Source organism: Melospiza georgiana, chromosome 19 (genome assembly GCF_028018845.1).
Source record: "Melospiza georgiana isolate bMelGeo1 chromosome 19, bMelGeo1.pri, whole genome shotgun sequence".
Taxonomy (NCBI): Eukaryota; Metazoa; Chordata; class Aves; order Passeriformes; family Passerellidae; genus Melospiza; species Melospiza georgiana.
In genome coordinates this window covers 8,317,906-8,343,600 of record NC_080448.1, presented here as the reverse complement: position 1 = coordinate 8,343,600, position 25,695 = coordinate 8,317,906, and the positions used below count along the sequence as shown (strand labels likewise).

Genomic DNA, 25,695 nt, shown 5'->3' with positions numbered 1-25,695 from the left:
TTAAAATTTTATTTCTATTTCCAGTACATCATAATAATTATAAAAGAATGGTCTGCAGCCACAATTTAAACCAGTGGCTGGTGTGTGGATATTCACACACAGATGATTTATTATAATCACAAAGGCTTTCAACATGAAATACTTGATGCTGAAATCCTTCATCACACAAAAAAGCTCAGGAAATTCTGCTTCATCCAGGCCTGACTCTCATATTCCCAAACCAGATCAAGAGCTCAGTGTTGCCTCATTTATTCCTCCATCTCAGGAGTGCCTTGTGTGTGTGTGAATATTGCAATAAATGTTCAGAGGGCAGAGAGACACCCCAATATTCTGCTGGTTGGGCACTCCCAGCTTTGATTTCACAGCTTCAACCCCCCCCAGCTCCCTGGTTTCAGTGCAGTTTGCTGAATCTGGATCTCTTTTATTTAGAAGGGGCTCCCAGACATCCTTGAGTTGCCCTCCCACAGATCCTCTCAATTCCATGATGCCCAGATTTGGGAGCTCCTGCTGTGCAAACAGCCCCAAAATTGGTTTTGCACTGCTCTGGAAGCCACTTGGGCAGCTGCAAAGCTGAAAGGAATTCTCATTGCAGCACTGCTGTGCTGATTCTGTGGGGAAAGGAAAAATCCCCAAAGATGCAGAGCCCCAGCACTCCTGAGGCTGCTCCACTGCAAACCCTGGCACTGCCACCCCCTGTTCATGACAAAACCCCCAAACAATAGTGTCCTTTTCCCTGCTTCCTTGTGAACAATTGGTTCCCTCATCACCTCCAAATCATAAAAATCTGAATCTATTTTACAGTTATAATACAGGATTGAACTGGTATCAAAGCCAGAGTAAGAGCAGCTGGTTCTCTTCTGGAAGTGCTGCCTGCTATGCCTGGTCACCTTTGTGTTCTGCTGCCACTGCTGAGTCCCTGTGCTGCTCCTCTGGGTCCCCTGGCAGGATGTTGGTGACTGTCTGCAGGAGGGACTCGATCTGCTCCTCTGTCAGCCTCTCCTCGCTTTCCTCCACCATCTGCAGGTCAAAAAAAAACCCCAAAAAAACCCCATTGGCATCATCAAATCCACACTTCCTCCCTCAGGGAGAAGGACTCAGCTCAGCAGGGAAGACTTTGTCAAGACACAGCCTGAGCTCATCACAAAAGCATTTTACAAAGCAGAACTCTTGGAATATTTTGAAAAAAGAAAGAAAGAAAGAAAGAACTCCATTGTTCAGCACGACAATTGGCACTGTGTAATGAGATCCTGATTTCCTTACAGCAAGGCAAACACCACCCTGGGAACAGCCTGGCTTCCCCTAAAGCCTCCCTCAACCTCCACATCCTTGTCCTGAGCCAGGCTTTTCCTTTAGCTCAGATGCAGCCTCACTTTCCTGACCTTTCTCCCAAGTTTTTGTGTTTTCATGGGATATCCTGAGAGGAATTCCCTGGACCTTGGCATCTCATGCAGTACCTGCAGGAAATAATCAGCCCATCAAAGAAACCACCCCATCCTACAGCAGCTGTACCCCACTGGAATTTGCTTGGATTGGGAGACTCCTGGATATAAAGACATTTAAAAGCTCTGAGCAACATCAAAAACACTGTCATGACTCAACTCCATGATTCCAGGAGATTAATTAGGGACCTACTCCCACTGTGGAGCTGTGGCAGCTTTTCCATCACTGCTACCAGTAAAACAACTGCCCTAATTTATAGGCAGCTGTTAAAAGGGAAAAAAGCTTGTCAGAGGACTGGAAAAGCAAGTCAGAAGAACTCTTCAAACACAAATGAAACCAATTAGGATTGTGGGGTTTGAGTTGTCTTTTTTTTTACAGCAAGTCCTTGAGAATGGCCTTTGAAGAGGAGTGATTTATAGTAATGATGGTTCCAAGTCAATGCAGGTTTAATCAGCTCTAGCTGCAACTGCCAGCTCTTCAGATGCCTCCTGAAAAGCAGAGTGGGACTTCAACTCATTTTTGTGCAAAGAGGACTCTGAAGAAAAACAATCTGATCATCTTTCATCAGGATCATCCACAGATCTGCACACACACAGAGAATCCACTCCTCAGCAAAAGGCAGACACTGAATTTCCATTTGTTAATGACTTTCTGGGGACTATCCCCATCAAAGGATGAAATCCCTGTGGAGTGGCTTTCCAGGCTCAGCAACTACTGTAGGACTCAGGCTTGAACAGCAGCCCTGGCTCTGCTCCCCAGCAGCTGCTCCTCTGCATTCCCTGTGCTCACACACACTCACATCCTCCTGCCCTGGCTGGGAGAGCCCCTGCAGCTGATTCCTGCCAGCAATTTACAGGGAATCATCTCAGCTCACCTTGGAGCACCAGCACCACTCCAGGAATTGTGGAAGTAGAAGGTATTCCTGGAACTAAATGTTCTTTCAGGTCTCTCCCAGCCCAAACTATTCTGGGATTGGGATTCCATGATCAAATCTGCTCCAGCCCCTCCTTGGTGCCAGTGCTGCTGACAAATCCCTCCTCTGCAATGAGCTCTGCTGTTCAATCTCACAGAGGATGATCAGCCTGCCTTTCAGATTGGATTATGGGGTTATTCTTTTCTGGAATTGGGGTTAATAATTTCTGGATATGGGGTTAATAATTTCATTTCTGTTACACTCCATTCCAAGGTGGGGTAGGTGCTGTGGGAGCAGGAGCTGCACAAAGAACCAGCCCAGGAGCTTTGGGCACCTGGATCACTCCAGACTGAACCAATGTCTCCCAGATTTGTTACCATCCCTCAGAAAACAGCACTTGGCCTTGTTCAGATTTGATTTATTGTATCCATAAAGTCCAACTCTCTTCCCATTTTAATTTTATCCAAATCTGTATCTCCTCTCCCTTTTCCCCTCCACTCTCTCCTTTAGGTGCTTGCTCTGATGACATCAGAACTCAAACAAAAAGAGGGAACAGAGCTCCTAAATTCCCTTCTGCTGACACATCCAGAGGGAAGTGGGAATTCCTTCAATTCCTGCAGGGATTTCTGATCAGCTCCTACCAACTCCTGACTTTAAGCAGAACATGTGAATTCTAATCCTGTTTTCTTCCCTGCTCCCCAGTGACTCCAGATGAGTAATGCCCCAGTCCCAGCATGAACAAGCCCTGGGATGTGATTTTTGTGGCCCAGCACGAGGCTGACAGACTGCAGGGACAGACACAGCAGCTCTGGGGGTTGCTCTGCAGCCCCAGAAATCCCAGCTGAGCACGAAGCTGATGAAAGAAAACCATCTCTGCTGTTTCAGATGCTCTGGTGCTCTAAGTGATTTCATTAAAATGTTGTTTTAGAGATGTCAGATCCTGCACTGATGAGGGGATGGAGCTCCCAAATTCCCTTCTGCTGACACATCCAGAGGGAAGTGGGAATTCCTTCAATTCCTGCAGCAAAATTCACCTCTTGGTGCCTCTCCAGCAGCTCTCAGGAATCACCCACAGACACAAATCAACACAGAGCAGGATGGACAGACAGCTTCTTAGTCAAATTGATATTTCAGCCTTATTTTGTAGTGATATTATTTGAGATTTCAAAGGCTCAAAAGCACAAACTGTGAAAATAAATTAATAAATTTTTTTTCACTCTTTCAGGAAGTGAAAAAACCAGCCTGAGATGATTTATGACAACATAAGCAGTGAGGAAGCAGCAAAGCAACAAAAATTCAAAAATTAAGCCCAGACAGCATGTAGATAAAGAGGCAAATGAAACTGTCCTAAAGGAAAACAGATCTCAGGGGAACAGGAGGTCACTCATCCTACATTCAGCAGATGTTCTCAGCCCTCAGATTTACAGCTGCAAGACAAAATACCTCTGATGCTGAGAGCACCAAGAAATACGGTGCTGAGGAGAGAAATGAGATGTAAAAAGCAGCCCAAGAGGCAAAAAAACCCCCAAATGGATTCAGGTGCCTCCTTTTCCAGGAGCAATTCCACCAATCCTGGAGGAAATGTCCAGCCAAAAGCCCTGCACTGGCTGAAACTGCTCCAGAGCCAGACTGAGTCCATAAGCAGCCAGGAATGCAAAGTTTATAGTAAAGAAAACAAAAATGCAAATGTTTGGAGGGAGGGGATGAGCTCAGATGTTGATGTTGGCAGTGCCACCCAGCCCTAATGGGAACAGTTCCCCTCTCAGAGGATGCCATGGGAAAAGTCTGGGGTGTTTCTGAACCAAGTTGGGGTATTTCTGACAAAAGATTGGGGTATTTCTGAGCAAAATTTGGACTATTTCTGACCTGAATTTGGGGTATTTCTGACCAAAGATTGGGGTGTTTCTGAGCAAAGTTTGGGGTGTTTCTGACCAAAGATTGGGGTACTTCTCTCCCAAGTTTGGGGTATTTCTCACCCAAGTTTGGGGTACTTCTGACCCAAGTTTGGGGTACTTCTGACCCAAGTTTGGGGTATTTCTGACCCAAGTTTGGGGCATTTCTGACCAAAGTTTTGGGTGTTTCTGACCCAAGTTTGGGGCATTTCTGACCAAAGTTTTGGATGTTTCTGACCCAAGTTTGGGGTGTTTCTCACCCAAGTTTGAGGTGTTTCTCACCCAAGTTTGGGGTACTTCTGACCCAAGTTTGGGGTATTTCTGACCCAAACTGGGCTATTTCTGACCAAAGCTTGGGGCATTTCTGACCAAAATTTGAGGTGTTTCTGACCAAAGTCTGAGGTGTTTCTGACCGAAGTTTGGGGTATTTCTGACCAAATTTTGGGCTATTTCTGATCAAAGTTTGGGCTATTTCTGACCAAAGTGCTGCTGGCCTCAATATCTGCAGATTTGGGTGAGGAGCAGAAGTGGGGAGTGTGACAGAAATGTAATTTCTGCATTAAAAGAGAATTTGCTGCAGCACATCAATGTCATCCATCACCACACCCAGAGCGTGCTACCTGTGAAATAGGATTATTCACTCACCTCAGGACTCATCATCTCTATTTCACCCAAATTAGAGCAGTTTGATACTCAATTTCCATTGCAATATATTCATAAAATCAGCAATGCTCCCATTTAGTTTCCAAAATGCTCCACATCGAATCAAAGAGGAAAACTTTATAAATTAATTGGTGTAAAATTCTCCCAGCTCAAACAAAAAGCAGCACGTTCCCCCTGCAGCTCCAATTGAATTCTCAGAAATTCACAGGCAGCCCATGAAGATAATCCCAGGGATTAAAGTGTTTATTCATAAATTAAGGTGTAAATAAATGTCACAGGCAAATGGAAGCACAAAATCACTCAGGACTGTCTAAATTCCTTTTTTTTACTCAGTGAAACAAGGACAAACATCCCTAATTCAAACCATACCTATCTTTTGTGCTTACCCAAATAAAAACAGAATTTAAGAGACTTCATCCTCCTCCTTGTGCTGCTTTCAGTGCTAATGTTTATTTGGTTTAGTCTCCTGAGCCATAACAATAAATCAAGAATGAAGAATAAATAAAGCCACACTGAAGAACCCCAAAAAGTCCTGAAGGAACTGAGAAATTCTCTCAGCATTTGATCCACAAACCTCAGCATCAAAGAACAACCTGTGGGTTAAAAGCTATTGTTCATTGGAATAATAAGCTAAGAATTAGATTTTTAAATAATCAGTGAAGTGCAGCAATAAAGGAAATAGGGGCTCTGATCATTTCCAAAGCAATCAAGCACATAATTTACCTCCAGTGGGGGAGGGAGATGTTTGATGAGAAAATCACTGTGATTTCCTCCTTTGAGCAGTGATTTGAAACTGCTCAGCACCACATCAATAGCAAAAAACACATTAAAAAAAGAAATAAAGTAAAAGAATGAATGATTGAATTAATGTCCCTCAGAGATAATTAACCAAAGGCAAGGCAAAACACATGGTTGAGAAAATAAACTGTTTAAACCCCGTTAAGATCTTTCATTTTCCAAAATATTTTCCAGTATAAAAGACAATGTGCCAGCCTGTAAGTATAAAATTCTCCAAGGTGGAAATACATTTTTAAAAAGCACAAAATCAAAATCTGCTTTTCCATTCTGAGAGAATTTTATTTTATATGTTTATATATAATGATATGTTTAATATATTTCTTTAAATAGATATAAATATATATTTAAATATATATTTAATATAATATATTATAGCTAATATTTATATTTTAAAATCTATTATATAAATATGTAAATATTTATATAAAATAGTTTACGTTTAATATATTTCTTTAAATATATTTAAATATATATTTAAATATATATTTAAAATAATATTATAGTTAATATTTTATATTTTAAAATCTATTATATAAATATGTAAATATTTATATAAAATAGTTTACATTTAATATATTTCTTTAAATATATTTAAATATATATTTAAATATATATTTAAAATAATATATTATAGTTAATATTTTATATTTTAAAATCTATTATATAAACATATAAATATTTATATAAAATAGTTTATATTTAATATTTCTTTAAATATATAATATCTATTATATCTATTATATATTAATATATTATATCTATTATATTATACATACAATAATATATAATATATATTTAAATATATAAATATAAAAATATTTATATAAAATATTTTTATTTAATATATTTCTTTAAAAATATGTATCTATTATATATTATATATAATATATTAATATATTACATATTATATATTAATATTATATATATTATACACCTAATATTATATATTATTATATATAAATAGAATAAGTATTAAATATATTAAAAATATATATATATACTTAAATATATATATATATTTATATTATTTTTGTATCATATTTTCTGTGTAGGCAGGATAACAATGAAAGTAGGACAGAGGAGAAGAGACAGCCAAAGCCATGCAGTGACCTGTGAGCCCCAAAAGGTGACTGCATTTAAAGAAGGGAAGAAAAGGCTGCAGATGGCAATTACATAAATCTGTTTAAGCACATGAAGCCAACAAAGGTGTGAGAAAGGCTCTAATTGTGGTTTCTGACTGAATAAAGCTCCTGCTTGGGCTGCTGTGGACACTGATCTCCTCTGAGAGGCCTCCAGCTTTTCCACCTCTGCTCCTTGGTGACACAAGGAAAATGCTCCTCTGGTCCCTCTTTAGTCCTTCCCCTTTTCTTTCCAGTAAATCTGATCCTGTTCCTCCTCAGCTTGCTTCCAGGGCAAGATTGCAAACAGATGTTCTTAATGCAAGAGATCTTTATTGAAATAATATCCTGAGTGTAACAAGCTCTTTATTACCACAGGGGTTTGTAGTCCTGAGGAGATGTTTGAGAGAACAGCAGCATCTATTTCCATTTAGTTACAATTCCTCTGTGCAGCTGAATTATTCTTACACTGACAATGGCTACTTTATATCCACTTCTCATCCTGCATTATTGCTCATTTCTGTTTAGAATTTTGGATTTTAGTGTAACAAAAAACCATTTAAAACAGGGAAGATGTAAAAAAAATCAAGTATTCCATCACAGAGTGGCACAGCAAAAATATTAAATATATTCTTATTTAAAATACTTTTATAAGTCACCTTTAATGACTGAATCGGGCATTTTAAATTTAAAAAAGAGAGGTGAAGAATTGGTCATTTTAAATTAAAAAAAGAGAGGTGGAGAATTGGTCTGAGAGGGCTCTGAGAGGAAGCTGAGTGGATTTAAAACAGGGAAGATGTAAAAAATAAAGTATTCCATCACACAGCTGCACAGCAAAAATAGTGAATATATTATTATTTACAATACTTTAATAAATCACCTTTAATGACTTCATTGGGCATTTTAAGTGAAAAGAGAGGTGGAGAATTGGTCTGAGAGGAAGGTGAGTGGATTTGAAGCAGGGAAGATGTAATAAAATAAAGTATTTAAAACAGAGAAGATGTAAAAAAATAAAGTATTCCATCACAGAGTTGCACAGCAAAAATATTAATTATATTCTTATTTACAACACTTTGATAAATCACCTTTAATGACTCCATTGGGCATTTTAAATGAAACAAAGAGAGGTGGAGAATCTGAGGGGAAGCTGAGTGGATTTGAAGCCGTGGATGTAAAATGTGCATAAAATGAAGGGATCCATTCAATCCCTGGCCCATGAGGAAGCAATTATTGAATTATCTCCAAGGTTCAGGCTGCTTGGACAGGCCCAGGCATTGGTACTCACCAGCTGGATCTCCACTGCACTCACAGGCCTGTGGTTGAGCAGCTGCAGCTTTTCTGCCCTGGTAAAAGCACAGTGAGGAAAATGCACATTACTGGGGGTTTGAGGGTGAAAAGCACAGTGAGGAAAATGCACATTACTGGGGGTTTGAGGGTGAAAAGCACAATGAGGAAAATGCACATTCCTGGGGGTTTGAGGATGAAATGCACAGTGAGGAAAATGCACATTACTGGGGGTTTGAGGGTGAAAAGCAAAATGCACATTACTGGGGGTTTGAGGGTGAAAAGCACAATGAGGAAAATGCACATTACTGGGGGTTTGAGTGTGAAAAGCACAGTGAGGAAAATGCACATTACTGGGGGGGTTTGAGGGTGAAATGCACAGTGAGGAAAATGCACATTACTGGGAGTTTGAGGGTGAAAAGCACAATGAGGAAAATGCACATTACTGGGGGTTTGAGGGTGAAATGCACAGTGAGGAAAATGCACATTACTGGGGGTTTGAGGGTGAAATGCACAATGAAGAAAATGCACATTACTGGGGGTTTGAGGGTGAAAAGCACAGTGAGGAAAATGCAAATTCTTGGGGTTTTGAGGATGAAATGCACAATGAGGAAAATGCACATTACTGGGGGTTTGAGGGTGAAATGCACATTACTGGGGTTTTGAGGATGAAATGCACAAAACGGAAAATGCACATTACTGGGGGTTTGAGGGTGAAATGCACAGTGAGGAAAATGCACATTACTGGGGGGTTTGAGGGTGAAATGCACAGTGAGGAAAATGCACATTACTGGGGGTTTGAGGGTGAAAAGCACAGTGAGGAAAATGCAAATTCTTGGGGTTTTGAGGATGAAATGCACAATGAGGAAAATGCACATTACTGGGGGTTTGAGGGTGAAAAGCAAAATGCACATTACTGGGGGTTTGAGGGTGAAAAGCACAGTGAGGAAAATGCACATTACTGGGGGTTTGAGGGTGCCAAGCAAAATGCACATTACTGGGGGTTTGAGGGTGAAATGCACAGTGAGGAAAATGCACATTACTGGGGGTTTGAGGATGAAATGCACAATGAAGAAAATGCACATTACTGGGGGTTTGAGGGTGAAATGCACAGTGAGGAAAATGCACATTACTGGGGGTTTGAGGGTGCCCTCAGTGGCTGCAGTGATGCAAACACTGCTGATAACTCAGGGATGAAATGTCACTGCCAGGAATGGTCCTGCCTGGCTCTGCAGTGTGGCTGAAGGGCCATAATTTGGATTTTTGAATGATTTGGGGAATTTCCTGTGCTCAGCCATGCTGCTGTTGGCCCAAGGTGGCAAGCAGAGACCCTGAGATCATTACTGTGCAAGCATTAATTATTAATTAACTGCTGCTTTGTTAAAGTCTGCAGAAATGTTAAACAACTCAGCAGACACCCAAAACTTCTGCCATGAACACACAACCACAAGAACAATTTTCATACCTAAGGGGTTCCAATCCCATCAAACAGCAGCAATTTGGTTTTTTCTTTTAGCTCATTGCAAATACAAACTTCTAGCAGGGAACTACAAATTGGAAAAATCTAAATCTTGGCATTTATTACCTTCTCCAAGGTAGAAATACATTTTTAAAAAGCACAAAATTAAAATCTGCTTTTCCATTCAGAGAGAAAAACGTGGAGAAATTTGTTCCTTAAAAAAAAATGTTTCATCTTCAGCATTAAGTAAAGCTGAACCATTCTCATGGTGAGCTGAACATCCCTGACTTTTTATTCTAGGGCATTTTAAAGCATTTTTAAATGGATTCTGGAGAGTTTAAAGCATATTTAAACTGATTCTGGAGGGTTTAAATAAAGCATTTTTAAACTCATTCTGAAGAGTTTAAATAAAGCATATTTAAAATTATTCTGGAGGGTTTAAAGCATATTTAAACTGATTCAGGAAGGTTTAAAATAAAGCATATTTAAACTGATTCTGAAAGGTTTAAATAAAGTATATTTACACTGATTCTGGATGGTTTAAAGCATATTTAATCTGGTTCTGGAGGCTTTAAAGCATATTTGCACTGATTCTGGAGCGTTTAAAGCCTATTTAAACTGATTCTGGATGGTTTAAAGCATATTTAAATTTATTCTGGAGAGTTTTCCCCTGGGGGATTTTAGAAGGAAACCTCACGGCTTTTAAGAGAACATAGAATCACTCCATGTTTGCAACCACCAATTTCTGTGTGTCTGGAGATACCTCAGAAATATAATTTCATTTCAAAAGGTCTCTGCCACTGGCTGCTGGATGATCCAGCTAAAATTTCCATTTTCACCATCACTTTCAGCTTCAGAAGAAAAAGCTTGTGAATTTTCAATCCAGCATTTGTGACATATTAACAATCCCTATCAGAAAGATCCAGGAAAATTATTTATTATTAATTTGCTTTGCTTTTGGAGAAATAAAATATGTTTCCACTGGTGATGGGAAGCAGGGAATCAACCTCCTTTGTTTTCCCTGTTAATTTGGTGTTTCCAACATGAGGCCATGGAGAGCAAGGCTGGATTTTGCTCTGAACTCAGGCAGACAGATGAGGTGTTTACAACTGCTGCCATCTACCAGAGTCATAAAAATCAGGAATAAAACCCAATAATGGCAGGAGATGAGCACTCAAATCCTTGACATGGAAAGCAGGTGATTTAAGGAATCAATGAGAGATAAAACTCACTTGTGTAAAAGCAAAGCTGATGGCAGCACTGCCATGCAGAGCTGGGCAAAGAATATTAAATAATAATTTTATCCTATAAAAATCTGGCTAATTCAACTGGAGTTTTGAAAGATTTTTCCTCCAGAGCTGGGAATTCCCTGCTTTGGTGCCTGATGGAGGCAGAGTTGGTGCTTTCAGTGCTCTCTGCTTTGCTCCCTGGCCAAGCAAATGTTGGTGCTCAATTTCCAGAGGTTTCCAACAACTCCTCCCTGTAAAATCCTCCCTCCTCCTCCTCCTCCTCCTCCTCACAAGGACAGCCTGTGATGAATTCATATTTTACCCAAGTTTCTCTCACATGACACTTCAGAGCCTTCTCAAACAACTCTTTCTTCTCTTCTGCAGCAAAACACATCCCAATCCCCCAGCTCCACACAAAGCACATTACCTGACTTTTATTAAATCAATTTCCTCATCCTCTTCTTTTCAAAGTAACATCCTTGAAATATAAACCCCAGAGCCAAATAAAGAGGATCAAATGGCAAAAGCCATTTTATGGCTCAGCTGAAGAATGCAAACCTGATTTATCCAGAGTTCTTTTCAAGCAGGTGGGGCTGTGTTTATCACAGGAAGATTACTGGCACAGCAGCAGCAAGCAGAAATAAATTAACACCAATTACACATTGTGACTAAAACAATCAATTAGTGCAACTGCTGGTGTTTCCTGAAGAAATAGAGGGCACAACAAAAAAGGTCACCTCTCCAAGAGATTTTTGCTCATAAGCACTCCAACTCATTAGGGGCAGACAGAAATTTTACACTCAGGCCAAACAGATCCTAAAAGCATCATTTCAGGGGATTTGCAGTTTTTGTAAATGTGAACAGAAGAATGAGAGAGAACTGACAGTGATTAACACATTCAGATGTGGCAGCTGAAGGATTTCATGGCTGGTTTTGATCAGCAAAGCTCCCTACTGGAAAATGATGCAGAACAACACAAAGGAACGAGCAGCAGGGAGCAAAAAAAAGCCCCAAAAGCTGCATAAAAAATGCCATATTTCATCTGGAACTGCTTGTGCAGCACAGGCACTAATTAACACCCCGACACAAGGATCTTTAGGCATGGTAATGTGTAATTATGAGGGAAGCAATGAAACAAACACTCCCAAAATGTCTCTAAAATGCATTTTAGAGGAAACTGGATTGCTCAGCCCTCAGCAGAAGGCAGAGGTTTGAGTGGGAGCTCAGTACCCACTGCACCTTTTTAATATTGATCCCAAAAATTCACTGCTGGGATCAGGATCTGGGTCTGATTCCAAAAACTGAATGCTGGCGTCAGGTTGTGTACCTGGAATTTCCTGATCCCAAAAAAAACTGACTGCTGGGATGAAGCTCTGGGTCTGATCCCAAAATCTGACTGCTGGGACCAGGCTCTCTGCGTACCTGGAATTTCCTGACAGCACACACACAAATTAAAACCTGAATAACCACAATTTCATCAGAGATTAGCTTTAAGTAAAGCAACCATGCATTAGGATCAGCCCTGATTGCAGTGTTTGGCTTGGGCACAGAGCTAAGCTTGAATTTAGTTCATGCTCCATTAAATCTAAAAAGTAAAATTAACTTTTTTCAGCTCCCATGAATTCATCTTTACACTTCCTACAGCACTCAGGGCACGCTGGTGCTTGTTAAATAAAAGGGGAAATGTCCCACTCATCCAAACAGAAGGTGAAGAACATTTTCAGCCTCATTGCCCCCAAACTTCAGCATCTGCATTTTCCCTGCCCTGCCTGGATTTTAGCACCAGTTTGGAACATGAAAGCTGCTCACTCAAATTCATATCCATACAAAAGATGAGTGACAGAGAAAGCAATTTTCTCACATAAAAGCAAGATCCCACTAATCAGAGTTAATGGGCCGTGCTGCAGACTTGTACAGGACCTGCCTGCTGAGAAATCCCAATATGGCAATTCCTGCAGAGAAATCCCACCATGGCAATTCCTGATGAAATCCCACCATGGCAATTCCTGATGAAATGCCAAGATGGAAATCCCTGCTGAGAAATCCCACCATGGCAAATCCTGCTGAGAAATCCCAATGGCAATCCCTGCTGAGAAATCCCAATGGCAATTCCTGATGAAATCCCACCATGGCAATCCCTGCTGAGAAATCCCAATGGGGCAATTCCTGCAGAGAAATCCCAATGGGGCAATTCCTGATGAAATCCCACCATGGCAATCCCTGCTGAGAAATCCCAAGATGGAAATCCCTGCTGAGAAATCCCAATGGCAATTCCTGATGAAATCCCACCATGGCAATTCCTGCTGAGAAATCCCAATATGGCAATTCCTGCTGAGAAATCCCAATATGGCAATTCCTGATGAAATCCCAAGATGGCAATCCCTGCTGAGAAATCCCAATGGCAATTCCTGCTGAGAAATCCCAATGGGGCAATCCCTGCTGAGAAATCCCCCCATGGCAATTCCTGATGAAATCCCACCATGGCAATTCCTGCTGAGAAATCCCAATGGCAATCCCTGCTGAGAAATCCCACATCCTGCAGCCCTGGGGCTCGGCTTGTCCAGGATGGAAAAATGCTCTGGAGTGGCTTTGGGGACACACACAAAGCTCAGGCTGCAGGGGACAAAAACCTGTGCAATTATAGGGAGGAAAAGGGATCTGAGGTCTGTGTGAGGGAAGAGTGCTGGAGGAGGTGAAAATGTTGAGTTCCAACCTAAAAATCCTAAAAAACATTTCTACAGGACAAAAACCACCTCTGGGTCATGTTCAAGATCACAGAACAGAACAGACAGCACAATCCTACATTGATATATCCATTCTAGAAAATAATACAAATACTTGCATGTCACAGACATGTTTTATGAAAAATCCTTTCCTTAAGATTTTTTATCCTGAGAAGTTGAGAAGCCTCAAAAACAGAATGTAAACAATGATTATCTGCTGCTGTAAAATGCAACAAGTAGATCTTTAATTGGTCCATGTTGGTTGCTTCTAATTAATGGCCAATCACAGTCCACCTGTCCAGACTGTCTGCCAGTCACAAGCCTTTGTTATAACTATTTTTCTATTCTTAGCCAGCCTTCTGATTAAATCCCTTATTCTATTCTTTTAGTATAGTTTTAATATAATATATATCATAAAATAATAAATCAAGGCTTCTAAAACATGGAGTCAACATTCTCATCTCTTCCCTCATCCTAAGATCCCTGCAAACTCCACCACACTTGCATGCTCTTGTGGAAATTCACACAAAATGCACCATTTTCTGTCAGCACTAAGCAAATTTTTGCAGTTTATATTTTAACCAAAATCTCCTCTGTGTGTTGGTATTGCCCCTTTTTTAATCTGCTGAACTCCCAGAGTGTTTTTCCAGCAAGAGGTCTGGGTAAGGAGAGAAGAGTGCCAAGATCCAGCACAGAGAGCTAAAAACCCCTTCAAACATCTGTGCCTGAGCAGAAGCAAATTTATCCTGAGGAAGGGAGGTTTGAGGGTTACTGGGAAAACCATGAAGGAACAGCTGGACACACAAGCAGGGCTTTGATTCCTGCTGGAAATATAAATCCCATGCTCCTCAATCACCCATGGCAGCTTTTAGTGCCTGAGTCCTGAGCACAGGGTCTGGCTGAGGGAGGATTCCCCCAAAATGGGAAATCACAGCCCCAGTGGGTGCTGTGAATCTCCACAAGGATTCCCACTGGAAAAGCTGAGAAAAATCTCAAAATCACTTAAATGATGCTGTTGTTCAATGAGCACAATGCTGACTGGCTGCTGAATATTCATTTTGAAAGCTCTGGAGGAGACAAAAATTACAAAGCAAATCCTTCAGCCTTTCATATTGCAGAGGTTTGTATCTGTTGTAGTTTTTGGCAGTCATGAGGGAAAATATTTTCTAGAAGTACTGAAGATTTTCAGCTCAACACTTCCTCAGCTTTGTTGATTTAAAGACATAAAGGGCAATGTTCCTGACCAGTTCTTTTAAAATTATAAAAATATGCAGTGATTGGAAATTTGGTTATCCCAAAATTAGATACAAGATAGGATATCAGTGGCAGGAAGAAGCAAAAGCAGAGCCAGTTTTCATTGAACCATAATTACAGAACTCCAGTTTAATAAATGTTCTTTTCATGAAATGCAATTCACTATAAGTTACAAATATGAAGCCATTCCAGCACTAAGACTGGAAAATGAGCTGCTAGTGGCAAATTCTATTTCCAAGTACAACATGGCTCACTGAACTGGAGCTTCAGCCAAAGCCTGAGGCCTCAACAAGGTAATAATAAAATTCATTATGTGGGTTCAGAGCTGTAGTTTTAAAAATATCTCAGTCCTACACTTTGAATTTTAGCAAAGTAATGATTAAAAACTATGGGAAAAACTGGTTTACCACACCTTAACTGTGTCAGGGAAATATCTGGCTTTGAATTTGCTCCATTTAGCAAGGCAGCTTTCTGAAATGACTCTGGAATACTTGTTTGCACACACTGATGTTTTGAAAATCTTTAAAATTGATTTTTTAAAATCTGCCTTTTAGGAAGGGTTTTTTTTTGTGTCTGTAACAAGAAAGAGACAAATCCATTACAAAATGGATGGTAGTGTGCTAACTTGATTTTTTGAGTGGCAAAAATCAGTGATAACAGAAGGATTTGAGATGATTTTCAGAATTTGCCAGAATTATGTTACCAATTCTCTCACAGGAGCACAGACATCACGTGCAACCTGACATCCTGCAGGGCTGTGGAAGGAAAAATAAGAATTCCCTTGGTTGAAAACTCTGTTCCTCATTTCCTGGTGTTTCCCTGGCTGCTGTCTCCTCCCAGCTGGGGATTCTCCCATCCACGAGCACAGCCTAGTGCTGAGGGCAGCAATCACAGCCTGGGCAGGGCTGCAAATCCTGGGCTTCTGCTATTAGGAAATAGGCTAAGCCTAATTAACAGCATAAACATGCTGGTTAATTGTTTCCTCTCTGATTAGAGGTGGAGTCATGAGAAGAATGGGGAAGTAAAGGGCAGGGAAGCAGTTTGGGGTGATGGGGTGCTGCTGACCCTTAACCAGACTGAATTGTGTGAGGACAGACCCCAATTAACACAAATTAAATCTAATCAGTCACGGCAGAGAGCTGCTAGCAGCACTGACAGTGTCAGAGCAGCTCAGAGAGCACATTCTGGGGTGCCTTAACCAGAAAGGAAGCAGCAAAGAGAGTCTGGAGCTCATTACTCTTGGTGGGAGGAGAGGTCATTGCAGGGATCACACAAGCAAGGTCCTGGAAGAGCAAACACTGCAAATCTTTCCTCTCTGAGGGAAGGAAGCTCTCTGCACACAGCTGGAATGAAATCCCTCAGCACCACCTGCATCCCACAGGATGGAAACCACCAAAGCCTTTTTATTTAACAAGAGGAGCAGTGTTGAAATGACCTTGGGTAGGAACCAAAAGCAGCTCCAAACTGCCTTGGAGGCATCACTGCTTTAAGTGGTTTAACATAAAATGCCCTAAAGAGAATTCACCCCTTGTGCCCTCTGTGCTTTGGGGTGAAGGGGCTGCCAGGTGAGCCCTGACAATGGAAGAGATCAGAAAAAAAGAAGTGCCAGGATCACACAAAACAATTCTGGGTTTTATTCTAGCACGTGGCAGAGTTGGGAAGTTCTTTACCAGATAAAAGTTGTACAGGATGCTCACAAACCAAATGTGAATTTGCCACCTACACCACTGGCTGCTCTTCATTCTCATCCTGCTGCCACCATGCAAAAGAAATGATCTGGGAATAATTCCTTTGCTTCAGTGCCTCAGGAAAAGGACACACAGGATGATCCCCAGCCCCAAAGGCACCTCAGAGCGTCCACAAAAAATGGAACAGTCCAAAAGCTCATTTAAAACTTGTAACTGTTCCAACCTTCCCAGTTCACTGAACAAGCAGCTGTGGGAAGGTGAATATTTGGGTAGAACTTCTACAAAAGTGCTCAGCACTGTGGGACACAGAGAATCTGTAGCTGGAAGTTTCTCTATCATAATTTAGATTGTTTAGGATTTCACTCCAGGAGATCTCCTAGACTGAAATAATGAACTGCTGTACCTTGGCAGCAGCTGCAGTGAAGGTACCTGAAGTGATAACACTAAGAGTTAACCCTCAGAAAGTGATAACACTAAGAGTTAACCCTCAGAAAGTGATAACACTAAGAGTTAACCCTCAGAAAGTGATAACACTAAAGAGTTAATCCTCAGGTTCTGGTCAAATTCTACCTGAAAAAGTTTAGAAATGAGCTTTAAATAAGAATAAGCCTGTTGATTTTTAATGGGAGTTTTACACCAATATTATTCAGTTGTTTAACTATAAAAAATCCTGCTCTGCTGCTTCTTCCTAAACTGCTGCCCTGCACTGCCAGCAAAGGTTATTTCTCTTCAGAAAGGGCTGGTTTACACCCAGAAGAAAAGGATGCTCACTACTACTCAAAAAATGTTTGCTGCCAATTTTAAGACCTCTCAGTGTCATATTACCACCTCTTTACACCTCTGGTATTTTTATTGCAGAGTATTTTCTTTACTCCATGCTTCAATACCTCCAGAAAATAATGAGGATACATAAATGAGTATCCTGCTGGATAAAATGAGGGTTAAACACTGATTTACTGAGCTGGCAAAGAAGGCAGAATTCTCCAAGCACAGTTCCAGGCCAGGATTCCCAAGGAGCAGCAGAGCTTGGTGTGCCTGGCTGTAGAGAGGGGGCACTGAAAGTCCAACAAAAAGCTGCCAATCTGCTCTCCCTGCTCTGGACAGCCTAAAAACCTCCCTGCAGCACTGCAGGGCCCTCAGTGTGCATTCTGTGGCACAGCCAAATGAGGGAAAAGCCTTTTTCTCAGAGGATGAACTCCTTGGGACTAAAAACACACTCAGTGAATGAAAAACTCCTCCTCTAAGTGAAGGAGTCGTTTAGAAGCACTAAATATTGGGTTTATTCTGCTTTAGGAGTCAGGAGTGATCAGAACTCTCCAAAATTGGCCAGCTGATTCCATTTCTGTTTACATCAGGCTTCAGTCCCACTCTGCAGAGCTCCAGGAGGATTATGTGCCTCAAGACAAGCACTCACAGAGGGGAAAAAAGCCCTTGGAGTCTTGGAACTGCAATGGAAATCTTTCCCAAAATGACAACTGGGTGTTCAGCTCCACAGGAAACTGCTGGGGAGGACAGGGGGGGTGGTTGATACAATATTTAAAGAACTGAAGTGTAGATCTCAGAGATCCTGCACAAACAGCACATAAAGATGGAAATAGCCACAAGTGAAGGAAAATATGTTTGGCTGAGCATTTAAAGAATGGCAGAAATTCCTTAAAATCCATGAATCAGATCCTCACACTGCCCACAGGATCAGTTTGTCAGCATTAATTGAGTTTTTACTCCTGTCCAATGCACAGCTCCACTTACTTGGTTAATTTATGGTCTTTCATTGCTACCAGGAACTCCCTGACAGTCTCAGGGCTCTGGTACCTGCAGGGTGTTTTTGAGATGTACTTCAGTGTCTGCAAGGGACAGAAAGAAAAGATGTATTATTTAATTATGAATTAATTTATTATTAATCATTTAATTAATACTTGTTTTACCAGTTGTGTATGGAACAAGCACTCTGAAAAGTCTCAAGTAAACCTAGACAACCAATTCAGGTTTGGAAATCAACTTTATCTGAGCTGTTCAAAGCACAAAACTGCAAGCTGAGGAATACAGGAAAGGGCTGAGTTTTAGCTCTGCCTGCTAAAAAATCCCTCTTGTGTTTGTGAGACATTTGCTTGGTTTGCTCCTTGTTTGGATTTTGTCTTTTAAAAGCACACAGGAAAAGCTGAATTCATCCTAAACCCGTTTTCATGTTCCCAGTGCCAGGAATATTCTCACTGCCAGCCCAGAAATCCCTCTTTAAGATGTCAAATCTATCCTTGTTTTTACCCTTTACCTGCATTTTTGGCAATTTTAAGTTGCTAGAAGCAGATTAAGAGGCTTGTTATGAAATCTACAAGGGTATTTTGCTATTCAAAATTAATTGAGACAATTAAACTTTGATCAGTTTTTTCCATGTAACACCTACCAACCTTAACTTTGACAGCAAATGTTCCATTTATTTGCTTTATTTACAATAACAACATTGAGCAGGTGGATAAAAGAATTACATTACACAAAGTAATCTGAACTGAGTAAAAAAACAATTTGTTGATAAAAACTCCACAAAAATTCCAGTTCATAGCTGACCTTTCACTGGAAGTGACTTAAATTCTTCCTAAATGTTTATTGTTGATTGAATTAAACAGTATAATGTTTATTGTTGATTGAATTAAACAATATAATTTATTTTTCTATTCTTTAAGCCCTGTCTGACCTTTCCAGATAAAACGAAGCTGTTATTCACCAGCAGTGATTGAAATTAAATTATATTGTCATGTAAATTAATTATTTCACAGGAGTAATTTCTCTTCCAGGTTCATCTTTTTTTTGGCAATTTCAAATCAATGAAAAAGCCAAAACACAGAAAAACAAAACTCCTTTTATGGAGTTACTTCAGTACCAATGGATCCAAATCTGCAGGGAGCTTGTGAGGAAATCCAAAGACAACCCTATAAAATCAAATTCTGCTTTTCTTTCAGTCCAACACAGAAAATCCACCCAGAATTGACACCAAGCACCCTCGAGGTATTTAACCCATAAAATAACAAAGCAATTCAAGATTTCAGGTGCATCCTGATCAAATTTACTTACAGAATCTCCCTCAGCTGTTTCCCAGAGGTGCAGGAGGAGACTGTCAGTCTCCAGGAAGATTTAATTCCCATTTTTGGTAAGCCCCTATTTTGTTGAACACAAGGCTCAGGAATTACAACCTCTGTACCTTTTTCAAACAAAGCCAGAACTAAAACAAAACCAAAGCCTAGGCCAGATCTTATCCACATGAGTGGGTTCAGGGCTGAACAGAATTACTCATGCAAGCAAAGGCAAAGAGCTTTCAGCTGCCTGCCAGGCACTGCTGCTCATGCAATTCTGCAGCACACACACAATGGCTCCCTCTGCAAGGCTCTGGGAAGTTGCTAATTTATTTTAAATAAATTTGGATTTGTATTGTAAGATTTGTATTATAAGATGCTAGAATTCCTTCCCAGCAAGGGTTGAAATGTTTATTCCCCACCTGGCATCCAAGTGATGTTATGTGCATGTGGGGTTTGGCTTTTCCTTGGGTCAAAAATCAATTTAGATGATCTGTTTTGGCTGGGAATGATTGATTTAGTTCTGTTAATTAAAAAATATCACGTCATCTGTGCCTCAGCTTTGAAATCATCATCTTAATTATCACATTAGGTGATATCACAAATTCATCAGATGAAGGCAAGTTCTGCCCTGTGTCTTAAAAGGATGGAATTTTTAGAATTAAAAAAATCCTAACAAAACTAAACAGCTGAAAACCAGGGGGTTTGAAATGTTGAAATTCTTGAAATGTTGAAATTCTTTTATAGATTTTAAGAACAGCAACTGCCTAACTCTGCCCTGACAGCACAGTGACCCTACAACCACAGAAAAGTGCAGATAAAACATTTTATTATGGTTTGAATGAGGGGAAATTTGATACCAAATTATCAATACACAGCATTGCAGCTTGAATTATTGAATTATTGCAGCTTGAGCCAACTGGTAAATGGATTTTCCCAGTGCTTCTCACCTCATACATGATTGTGTTCAGGTTCTGCTGCCCAGAGCTCTGCTTGGTTTTGCCACTCTCCTTACGCTGCTGCTTGAGATCAGTAAGTAACTGGTACACCTAAAATTAAAAATAAAAATAAAAATAAAAATAAAAATAAAGTGGTTTAGAGCATCTGAGAGCATTTTACCTATAAATATTCCAGCAAGAAATCATAAATGAAGAGGAAATTCCTATCAGCCAAACAACAAAATTGTGTGGTTGTTCTGGTGGATGGATCCACAGCTGGAATGAGAAATGTTTTGGCCCCAGAGTGGTGAATAAGGATGTAAATTGCTTTTTAAAGCTGTGACTATTTTAAAGAGATGGTGTGGGATCTCAGCACCTCAGGACTGATGTGCAGAGTGACCGAGACCACCCTTGGGGGGCTCGGGAGTCCTGGGATGTTGCCAGAAGTGTCTGGTGGCTGGACTTTGATCCTACACAGGAGACGACACCTGTATGAGGATGGGGGGATTTCACTGGGTAAATGGTGAAGGGATAAGTTAATTAGAGTGTGAAACACAGGGTTTAGGATTTCTGTACAGGGGGGTCTAAAGAAGTAAGATGGAGGAATTGGGGCGTGTCCTGTCCTTCTTCTTCTTCTTGGCCTCCATCTTCTGTGGTGATGGTGGCACTTTGGGATTGGTTATTACTAAAAGTGCACTGGTTAATAAGGGTAAAAGGTATTGGGGAAAAATGATAAATATTGTATACACAATTTTGAGTATAAAGATAGGTGACCGCCCCGGGGGCTCGCAGTGTGCTCATGGCTGGCTGCTGTGCAGACCTCTGTTGGGCTGAGAGAAAATCTTTTAGATAAACAATTAATAAACACTGGAGACCAAGAGAAAACCTGAAGCCTCTTCTGGTCCTTTGAAGCGCCGGCTGTCCAAGGCCACCCCGGGCCTTTCCAGGTCACCCAAACAGCCGAGAAACCGACAAGATGGATGGACTTTTTCAGATGTTTTGCTTCAGGCTTTGCAGTACATCCAGAGTCAATACCCAGAGTAAATCAACAGAGCCCTTCTCACTGTTCATCCCCTCATTTGTACCTGGCTTCACTCAAGATCCAGCCCAGGGAATCACAAACTGACAGTTCCAGAGAAATAACACCAAACATTTCCAGACAGTGAGAAACATGAACACAACCAGCTACAAACCCTCCATTACTGCACACCTCCGTGGAAGAGGAACCTGGCAATGCTGCAATCACTCAGGCTGTGAGCTTTGAGAACACAGAAGGACAAGAAGCTCACAGGGATGTGCAGTTTTGGTGGAACCTGGTGTGCAAAGCATCCCCTGGATTTACACAACTTTGGCTCTGCAGTGGAACTGCCACTGGGGAGAGGAGCAAATGGAAAGGGATCAGCAGCTGGAGTGAATCAGTACTTTAAAAAATCATATTTGTTAGTTTTTTTTGACATCATTTTAACAGCCAGACATTGAATACCAGTTGGGTGCCAGGGTCTCCTCTTTCTCAGAGGAAATTCAGCAGAGCTCATCCCAAATGCCTCCTTACCACTCACCAGGTGCTGCTCTGCTGGTTGCAGGATAAAGCACCTCAAGATTAACTTCAGAACAGAATGAAACAGCTGCAATAAAAAGCAGCTTCAGCAATACAATAACACAGACAAAACCACCTGGGTTATTAAAACTGCTCCAAAAATTAAATTAATCAGCAAAGGAAAATATTTCCATTACCTGGCTTAAATTAAACCAGGTAAATTAAACATTTCTTTCTACTCCCCTTAAAATGAGAGAGGAAAATACTCTCTCATTATATTTTTCAGAATAATCTCAAGACCAAGCAAACAATACTACAGTACCCATTACTAGCAAAACCTCTTCCAAATCTTCTTTAAAAAGAAGATTTTTTTTTTCTTGTTTTTCTTTTTTTTTTTCTTGAAACCAAACCAAATGCAAGGAAGAGGAAATCCCCTGCAGGTTTTGCTGATTGCCACTGCCAGTTTCAGCTTCCAAAGATTATACAAGGGACTGATGACAGCTTGGAATTGCTGCTTTAAAAGCAGAATGAAGAGAAACTTACCTCAAAGTTACTCAGCAATGCAGCATTTGCATCTTTTCTAAAGGGAAAAATGAAAATAGTTAATTATTATCCAAATGGAACTGTTTGAAGCTTTTCTTTGCCCACTCACAGACACTAAAAGAAGTTAAAGAAAAAAAGCCCCAAGACATCTTATTTTGGTGATTCTACAATTGCTATCTCTGGGAAATATTTTCCATGCTGTCAGTAAAATTGTGAATAAATATTGAGGATATTTTGCACAGTCTGCCCCATAAATCATAACACACTTGTACAACACACTCCTTTCACTCAGTCACCCTATTTTATTCTCAGCCAATTTCACACACTCAAACCAAATTGCTTTGCTTCTTCCTTAGGAAAAAATGCCTCAGATTTTATTAAAATAAAAACTGATGGAAAAAAGAATTCAGGTTACAAGCACTATTGTCTTTATCAGTCAGGAGCAACCTGAGTATTTTAGTACCATGGACACGTGTGTGTGTATAGACATAAACAGGGTTTAATTTTTATGTGTTGTACTGAATGAAAAAAAAAAATTATTGCATTTCCTCTTTATTTATTCTTCCCATCTTTATGTGCCTGTTCCTATATTAAGGGTGAGTTTCCCATTTTCCACTTCCTCAGTGCCCATTAAGCAAGAATCCTTATCCAAGGCTGGCAGAGCCAAGCACATCATGCCTTTATTCCTCCTGGATATTGTAAATTTATACATTTAAAGTATAAAAAGGGAGAAAACCTGCCCCAGAACATCCTCTATTCCCTGAACAACACATTCTGCTGAGCAGTCAGCAGCCACAACAACAGAAAGTTTCCATACAAAAGGAAAAAAAAAGCTTTTCTCAGGTCTGTGCAGCAGCTTAGGAAAAAGCAAATTAAAAAAAAACCAACAAAAAAAAAGGTACAATGTGATGTTAAGCACCGAGAACGGCCTGAATAGAACTGTCACGTTCATCACTTTCAAATGGTAAATGCATCCACAAACTTCCACAGGTTCTAGCATTGTTTTTAAATGAAAAGGACCTTCTAAAATACGCTGAGATGAACTTCAACTTCCATTTCGCTGACCCGAGTGAAACTTCAGCAAGTGAGCTCAGGCACGCATTAGTTTTTCATTCATGTTCCCCAAACCATATATAGCTTTTGTCGGGAGGGAAATGCGAGTCTTCAGAATGTTTGCATTCAGCAGGGCCCTACAGAAATCCCCGCGGATCAAAGACATTCTATAGGGACAATTACGTATGGAATTCTTCGGCTGAAAGGGGGTGAAACCCACACGCGGCCACGCAAATGAGGCTGCGGAATCAAGGGTTGAGAATGAAATTATTTAAGATAATTCCTTTCCTTCTTTCCTTTTTCGCTCCAATCAGCTTTGTCCGTTCAGAAAAAAAATTTTTTTTTTTTGCGCTTCTGCCAACGAGTCAGTCTCAAATCTTCAACAGCTCTGAAATATCAGAATTATAAACTGATCAATTTTTGCAATAGAAATAAAATTTCCTTCAGTCCTGACTCACAGCTACCAATTTTACAGTCGGGAAACAAGGAATTCTGAATAATGGAGTCTAATGTGTATTTTTAAGCAGTCAGCTCAACACTTCGCTTAATTTTTATGTGATTAAGACTTAAGCAGAAAGTTAAAAATTTGCATAGTAACCCCAAAAACATAAACACTTTGTAGGGTCTTTAAATTGCTCATATTTGCCCAAATTTTAGTCTAAACCAAAATACTCTTGAGTAGGGCTGCATATATAAAAAATATCTTAGTACAGGGCATCACACATTTACAAATATCACTGACACTTCATATTTTTAAGTCTGTTGCTTCACACGTGTTGTATATTTAAACCACACAGTTTTCTGAGAGTTCTTTTCTCTAATAACAGATAATTCTGGTGAGAAATACAGAATAATTCTGGTAAGAAAAATCCACAGTAAGAACTTTGAGAGTTGCAAAGTTTCCCTTCCAAATCAGGCAGGAGGCAAAAGAAGATTAATAAAAACTCAGTGGATGTGTAAGAAGCATCACAGATTTTTTTATTAATGCTATCAAAAGCATTTTTCTCAGTGTATAACAGCCAGAACAGCTCATTTCTCTGCAGGCTGCTATTCATATTAAGACTGTCATACAAACTTGTACTTCAGCAAATGTTTCATATTTTTTACCAACTTCTGATTTTCATGCTTATAGTAGAGAAGATTTAATGATAATGAAGCATCCATGGACTACAGGGCTGCAGGAGCTCAGTGACTTTGAGGGATACATCCTATGAGCGTCCCCACGCACTAGAGAAATTAAAATTAAATGAAAACTAGAAATTTAACCAGCTCCACAGAACTCGTGAGATTTTAAGCTTCAAAACAGGTCAAATCTTATTGTTTTGTGCCCAAAACACATGGTACGAAGGCCTGAAAGAGCCACCAGCCAAAATTCTGCCTCTCTTACTGTGTTTGCAATGCTGGCACAAACTCCTCAGGTTTTTTCCTTCTCCAGCATTTCCAGCTCCTACACAAAGCTCACAGGAATAATGAAAAATTCCCATTTTGCCTCTCACAGGGCAGAGGGGACAGGAGGGGACAGGAGGGGACAAGAGTGAGATTCAGGCAGAGCCACGCTGCCTTTCACCCCAACACCCTATTTGACAGGAGTTTTAATAAAACAAACCCTTCTGACATAGACCAGAACTCACTGCTGGGTGCAATAAACCCCTCAAGGATTTATTGTACACTCACACCCCGCACGGATCCACTGTACCCTCACACCCTCATGGATTCACTGGACTCTCACACCCGTCACGGATCCATTGCACCCTCCCACCCCTCACGCACAGACCGACATGGATGTACCCCCTCCCACGCCACATACAGATGCACCCACACACCCCATAGAGATTTTCCCCACACAAACCCCGCTGAGATGCCCCGCAGCCCCGCTGTGGTCACGGCAGGGCGGCTCCGAGGCCCGGCCGTGCCCTGTGCTCCCCCCTCAGGCCCTTCCTTACACCTCCATCTTGTCCTCCCCGGCGCGGCCTCCCCGAGGATCCTCCCGCTATCCCCGGGCAGCCGCAGCCCGGCGGGGCACGGCGGGGGAGCAGCGAGCCGAGACCCGGTGGAGCTGAAGGAGGATCTGGCGGCCGCGACGGAAGCGGAAAAGGAA

At 40.7% G+C, this 25,695-nt stretch overlaps 1 protein-coding gene across 1 annotated transcript; it reads right to left on the bottom strand.

The window, feature by feature from the left end:
- On the bottom strand, positions 1–25,685 carry CRCP (CGRP receptor component). The gene is made up of 6 exons (XM_058037483.1): positions 25,541–25,685; positions 22,545–22,581; positions 20,477–20,575; positions 18,211–18,305; positions 8,110–8,167; positions 1–1,017 (listed from the first exon to the last, which is right to left on the bottom strand). Exons 1-6 carry the CDS (start codon positions 25,546–25,548, stop codon positions 874–876), a joined length of 441 nt encoding a protein of 146 aa, XP_057893466.1. The 5' UTR covers positions 25,549–25,685; the 3' UTR covers positions 1–873.
- Between the last annotated feature and the right edge of the window lie 10 nt (positions 25,686–25,695).